Source organism: Erpetoichthys calabaricus, chromosome 17, assembly GCF_900747795.2.
Source record: "Erpetoichthys calabaricus chromosome 17, fErpCal1.3, whole genome shotgun sequence".
Classification (NCBI taxonomy): Eukaryota; Metazoa; Chordata; class Cladistia; order Polypteriformes; family Polypteridae; genus Erpetoichthys; species Erpetoichthys calabaricus.
This window is the reverse complement of record NC_041410.2, coordinates 8,733,557-8,739,556: the sequence shown is the minus strand read 5'-3', so window position 1 is coordinate 8,739,556 and position 6,000 is coordinate 8,733,557. Positions and strand designations below refer to the sequence as shown.

Here is a 6,000-nt window from a genome sequence, read left to right as displayed (position 1 = left end):
AAATACTTTCCAAATAATATTAAAATTGATCAGAAATGGAGTAATATAATTCATATCTTCATGAAAGAAAATGATTTTAGTTAAAAAAAACAATTTCTGTCCAACACAAGCAAACATTTCTTTCCGTAGGTTTCTGAAAACACAATAATTAAAAAAGGTGTTGAAGTTCTAGGTGAATGACAAAACTTTTTACTTACTAGGTCATTAATGAGGAAAATATTATTATGAATGTAACAGTGGCGTTAACAAAGCTTTCGAAACGCGATAATTATTAACAGTTGCTTTCTCGGCTACTTACTGCCTTGCAGGACGAACGCTTACTGGACAATAACATTGCGGAGCGACACTTACCCGCGTAACTGTCGCCCGCCTTGTTGCGCTCTCTTTCACGTATAAACCTGAAATGTAGGCGGGACTATTACGTATGACCAATCCGATGTAGGAATGTCTTGTCAATCATTTCTATCCTCTAATAATCAGCAAGAGGCGCTGTATTTTTATTTTTAGACCATCCTTTTTCCAGTGTATCGGGAGGTGGGATTAGCTGTCCATCCGCCAATCATTTTGTCTTCTTCAGAAGCACGTCGACGTCAATAACATGACGTTTTCTGGAGGGCGTGGTCAAATCATATGACGAACGGAGTCACCTGACTGCATGTTTGCAAATCTGCAGGACAACAGTGCTGGGCTTGCAAAAGCAGGAAGATCGCCCGACGGATGAGCTGGAGGATCTTGCAAGATAGCAAACGGGGCCATCCTCGTTTCGTTTTGAATGACTGGCGAACCCGCACTAATGGCGAGAGGAAAACTGTAGGGCTTTTGAGAAACGATGGCTACCTCCGTGTGTATCAACTGCACGGATCAAGGTAACTGATCTCGTTGCATTCCACTCTTTAAGTCAGGTCGCCTTATAATTCCAGGTTCGGTATTTCTGGTACGTAGCTAAAGTGGCGGTTTGTCGCGTTTATTTACTCCACAAGTGGTGCAATCTGCTGTTTTATCGCCGTTTTCTTCATTTGAATGCGTGTGATTGTGATGAAATCCCAGTTATAGCAGCACACAAATCTTTGAATGGCAACAGACCCAAAATGGGAGGCTTTAATGCGTAAATAAGGCGTTCAGCGATGAACCAGCTAGGGTGCACTCTTATATTTTGGCACCCATTTACTCTCTAGTTCCTCACCGGGATTTTCAGGCCAGGGTCGCATGGGTGCCACATTGGTTGCAAGGCGAGAAGAAACCCTGGATGGGGTGCCAGTTCATCGTAGGTTTAACACAATAATGTTTGTCTTGTTTAAAGTACAATTTAGGCGCGTGGAGCGCTCAGTGCTGGTCAGTTGTAAGTGACCTGTATATAAAAACCGTGCGGAGATTTTTAGTGAACATCATCACCTCACGGGCTTGTGCAAGTACAGAGAGCTACGTTACAATTGTTAACTATGTGTGTTGTTTGTTTATGTATTTATTCATTTATATAAATGGCTTAAACTATTTTGACAATGTTTTGGTACTGTATACAGTATGTATTTGCATATTATTGTGGATGAATATGGCTGTGTGCATTTGGAAAAGATAAGTAAAAGTGTATATATTATTGTTCTCTACAGCTATATGTAATATTGGGATGGTGTCATGTATTGTATATTGAGCTGTGAATTGTATTTACTTCTGTTATGTGTATGGATGTAATGCCAAAAGAAATTCTTAGCAGCTACATTGCTTGGCAATAAAGTTCAAACTCAATTCAAGTTTCATGCACCACAAATGAGAGTGTTAGAAACTGAACGTTTAACTTTAGATTAGATTAGAGCATGATTTGTCCCCAGGGGGAAATTTGGCTTTTTACAGAAGCTCTTTAAGTAAATTAAATGAATAGATAAATAAATATATACACACACACACTATGGTCTGAACACACAACAGAATAACTAAAAAGGAAGAAACTTTAAAAAGAAAGAAAGCGTCTGACTTGGCTGCCACAGTCCGAGTGAGGTGCTATACAGACATATTGCTGTTGGCATAAAGGAGCCCCCTGTAACGTTTCTTGACGCACTTCTGCGCAATGATAGATTGACACACTGTGGTCTGAACTGACACCACAATCACTAAAAAGGACGACATTTTTAAAAGAAACAAAACTTCTGTCTTGGCAGTCCCACCCAAAGTGATGCAAAGTGAGTGAAGGCTCCTCTTCGTTCTGTAGGTGATCTTTTTCAGCCTTTATGGCGGTCCCAACCAGTCATCACAAGCGGCTAGCTCATTTTACTCAGGCACAAGTACTAAGTCACTTTTCATAACCTACACTAATAATCTGTATTTAGTAATAATCTGTTATATTTTTGTATATTTGCACAATTGTCATATGCTTGTCATATGCCGACGTATTTTTGTACATTTGCACAACTGTCATTTTTGTATATTTGCACAATTACTATTTTTCTCTTTTCAAATCTTCATTGTACTATCTTTATTACTCTTGTTGCACTGAACATGCCAATGACATAAGAATTTCCCTCGGGATAAATAAAGTTCTTATCTTTATATATATTTACAATGGGTCAGCCATTGTACAGTGAGTTCCCCTGGAGCAATTGCAGGTTAAAGGCCCAGTAGAGTAGGATCCCCTTTGGCAGTAATAGGGATTTGAACCAGCAAAGTTCTGGATACCAATGCAGATCATTAGCCTCAGAGCCACCACTCTACCACATAGACGAACGTTTTATTGGCTGAAAGTCCTCAGCATAAGCTGACGTGCAGCGATGTTCACAATGACACTCGGTTTTGTTTCAATTCTCTCCTTTGTTACCATCTGCAGTCCACCGTGTGCCCCATAACTGACTCTGCCCTTTTAATTAGCTTGTTAATTCGGTGGGCCTCTTTTGAAATGATGATGCCGTCCCGGCATATAATAGAGAATCACACTGGCCATCGTAGATCCCCTCAGGGATTAACAAAGTATATCAAACATTTTGTTGAAAATGTGAAGGATGTCACCACCCTCATTAAAGGAACACAATTTCCCCAGAAAGAAGCCCTTTCTTCTCTAGTTCCTCTGTGTTCCACGACCAGTCCCACCTGTCATTGATATGGACCCCCAAGTACCACCTCTAAGTCCACTCCCGGTCATTTAAGCTCTTTGGTGCATAAGCAGATCTTTGGTTTTGCTGATGTTGGCCTGTCTGATGTACTCCACCTTCCCATGTTTCCAGTTTTTTGTTGAAATATAAGCAGTTAGGAACATGAAATGGGACAAAGGTAAGCAGTAAACTGCCAGGGGTTGAAAAACAAAGTTTACGTTACCATACCTCCATCCATCTTCCAACACTTCTAAGGGTTATAATGGTCTTCCCATCCTCCTTTGTTAATTGACCTTTTCTCACCATTATGGTTGCCAAATACAGCGCAGTACTGTGCAAGTGAAGCTTCAGAGATTGTAGCAACATGGTTTGTTCCAGCAGTGCTCTTATACAGACAAAGGGTTAGTAAGTAATCCATAAAAGTCAGGACACCTGCAGAGATTGTCTGCATCTCCTTTCAAGACTTACTGAACTTCCATTGCTGCAGAAAAGCCGTAAGCTGTTGTTGACCCATTTACTTGTTCCTTGAACAAGGCCTTTTGTTAGGACTCTGAAAATTACATTCATTTCCAGTTTTTGGTAACCTAAACCTTTTTCTTTTAACATTACTTACCTTGGTACCATTTCAGGTTCTTCACTGGTCTTCAACTGCTTAAATTTAATTAAAAACTGGAAAGATGGAGGTGTCCTGAAACTTTTTTGACTACTAGTGGATATCAAACACGCATTGAAACTCGACTCCCGTGATGCTCTGTGCCAGTCCCTCATTGTTCACAAAGCAGTTCAGACCACTCTGAACCAGTTCAGCCTACAAGTCAAAGGGGCTGTGGTTGGGGGTGGGGATTCTTGAGATTCCTAGACTTCCTCTGGGCACCATCAGTATGCAGTTCCATGCCCTCCTGACCACATCACAAGCGTATCAATCTATCTAAATGATGTGCCTTGCACAATGTTTATTGCAATTGGTTATCAAATGAATGCTAAAAACCAAACTTTCCCAAAAGAACTAAATAACCTTTTATCAGGAATCGAAAAACTGAAGGCTGCTTTAGAAAAGCTGGTAAAAGTTTAGACTCCATGACTCAAAGCCCAAGGAGGTGGCCTTTCAGCCCAGTGGTGCGGCCCTACAGTGAAGCATGGTGGTGGCAGCATCATGCTGTGGGGATGTTTTTCAGCGGCAGGGACTGGGAGACGAGTCAGGACAAAGGGAAAGACGACTGCAGCAATGCACAGAGACATCCTGGATGAAAACCTGCTCCAGAGCGCTCTTGACCTCAGACTGGGGCGACGGTTCATCTTTCAGGAAGACAACGACCCTAAGCACACAGCCAAGATATCAAAGGAGTGGCTTCAGGACAACTCTGTGAATGTCCTTGAGTGGCCCAGCCAGAGCCCAGACTTGAATCTGATTGAACATCTCTGGAGAGATCTTAAAATGGCTGTGAACCGACGCTTCCAATCCAACCTGATGGAGCTTGAGAAGTGCTGCAAAGAGGAATGGGCCAAACTGGCCAAGGATAGGTGTGCCAAGCTTGTGGCATCATATTCAAAAAGACTTGCTGCCAAAGGTGCATCGACAAAGTATTGAGCAAAGGCTGTGAATACTTATGGACATGGGATTTCTCAGTTTTTTTATTTTTAATAAATTTGCAAAAATCTCAAGTAAACTTTTTTCACGTTGTCATTATGGGGTGTTGTGTGTAGAATTCTGAGGAAAAAAAATGAATTTAATCCATTTTGGAATAAGGCTGTAACATAACAAAATGTGGAAAAAGTGATGCGCTGTGAATACTTACCGGATGCAATGTATCTGCGAGTATATACGGTATATGAAAAAGACATGTTTCAAGGAGATGTAGGGTTTTTTTTTTAAATTTTATTAATTTTATTAAAATCAAATAACATTCCATTCAAATAACTCAAGTTTTACAAAAACAAAAAACTGCTAGGCCAGCACTGTAAAACTTTATGCTAGTAAAAATAAGTAAATAGATAAATGAATAAATTAATAAAGATAAATGGAGTAATGGAGGGGAGAGAATCCGCATCCTCAATTTAAATGCTTATTCTAAAATGTAATTGATTAGATCCTGCCAGGTTTTATGGCAGTTTTGTACAGATCCTCTAATTGCGAATTTGATTTTTTCCAGTTTCAAATAGTAGAGAACATGAGTTACCCACTGACTGACTTAGAATAGGTGAGTCAGGAGTCTTCCAGTTGAACAAGACAAGCCTACGTGCCAGTAGTGTAGTAAAGGCAATTACAGTTTGTTTGTCCTTCTCCACTTTAAGCCCCTCTGTGAGCCCACCAAGCACAGCTGTTAGTGGATTAAGAGGAGATGTAGTTCTATTTCCCTAATCATGTCACTGGAGAGTGGGGATGTGTTACACTTTGATAAATATATACATCCATTGTCTAAACCCTGTTATCCCAGGGCAGGGTTGTGAGGCAGCTGGAGCCTATTCCAGCAAACATCAGGTGCAAGGCAGGAACAGTCCTGGGACATGGTACCAGTCCATTGTAGGTTGAATGCACTCACACACACACACACACACACGTGCACAGTAGGGTTAATTTAGCAGCACCAATCCACCTAACCTGCAGGTCTTTGGACTCTGGCAGGAAACGGGTGGAGCTGGGGGAACATGTGAACTCCATGCAGATAGCACAGAGGACACAAACCCCAGTCTCCTTATTGCACGTCCGCAGCGTTATCACTGCACCACCCTGATTAGCACATGCTAGAAGAATTTCACCGGACTCTTTAATCGTGATAATGTGGACCTATAAACTCTTAAGAGTGTGAACTTCAGTGGACTCTGTACATATCTACTGTACAATCCCTGCATCCCCTCCTACTACAAAGCATGCTGGAATTTCAGTAAGGATAGATGTAAAGTTGCCCTAAATGGACATTCCCAC

The 6,000-nt window shown here is 41.1% G+C and overlaps 1 protein-coding gene across 1 annotated transcript in view; it reads left to right on the top strand.

The window, feature by feature from the left end:
- The first annotated feature begins 632 nt into the window (after nt 1-632).
- Nucleotides 633-6,000, top strand: part of mcoln1a (mucolipin TRP cation channel 1a) — a 51,350-nt gene continuing 45,982 nt past the window's right edge. Inside the window, exon 1 of the mRNA XM_028791272.2 lies at nt 633-866. Coding sequence (XP_028647105.2) covers nt 830-866 — 37 coding nt within the window. The 5' untranslated portion in view covers nt 633-829. The remainder of the gene's footprint in view (nt 867-6,000) is intronic.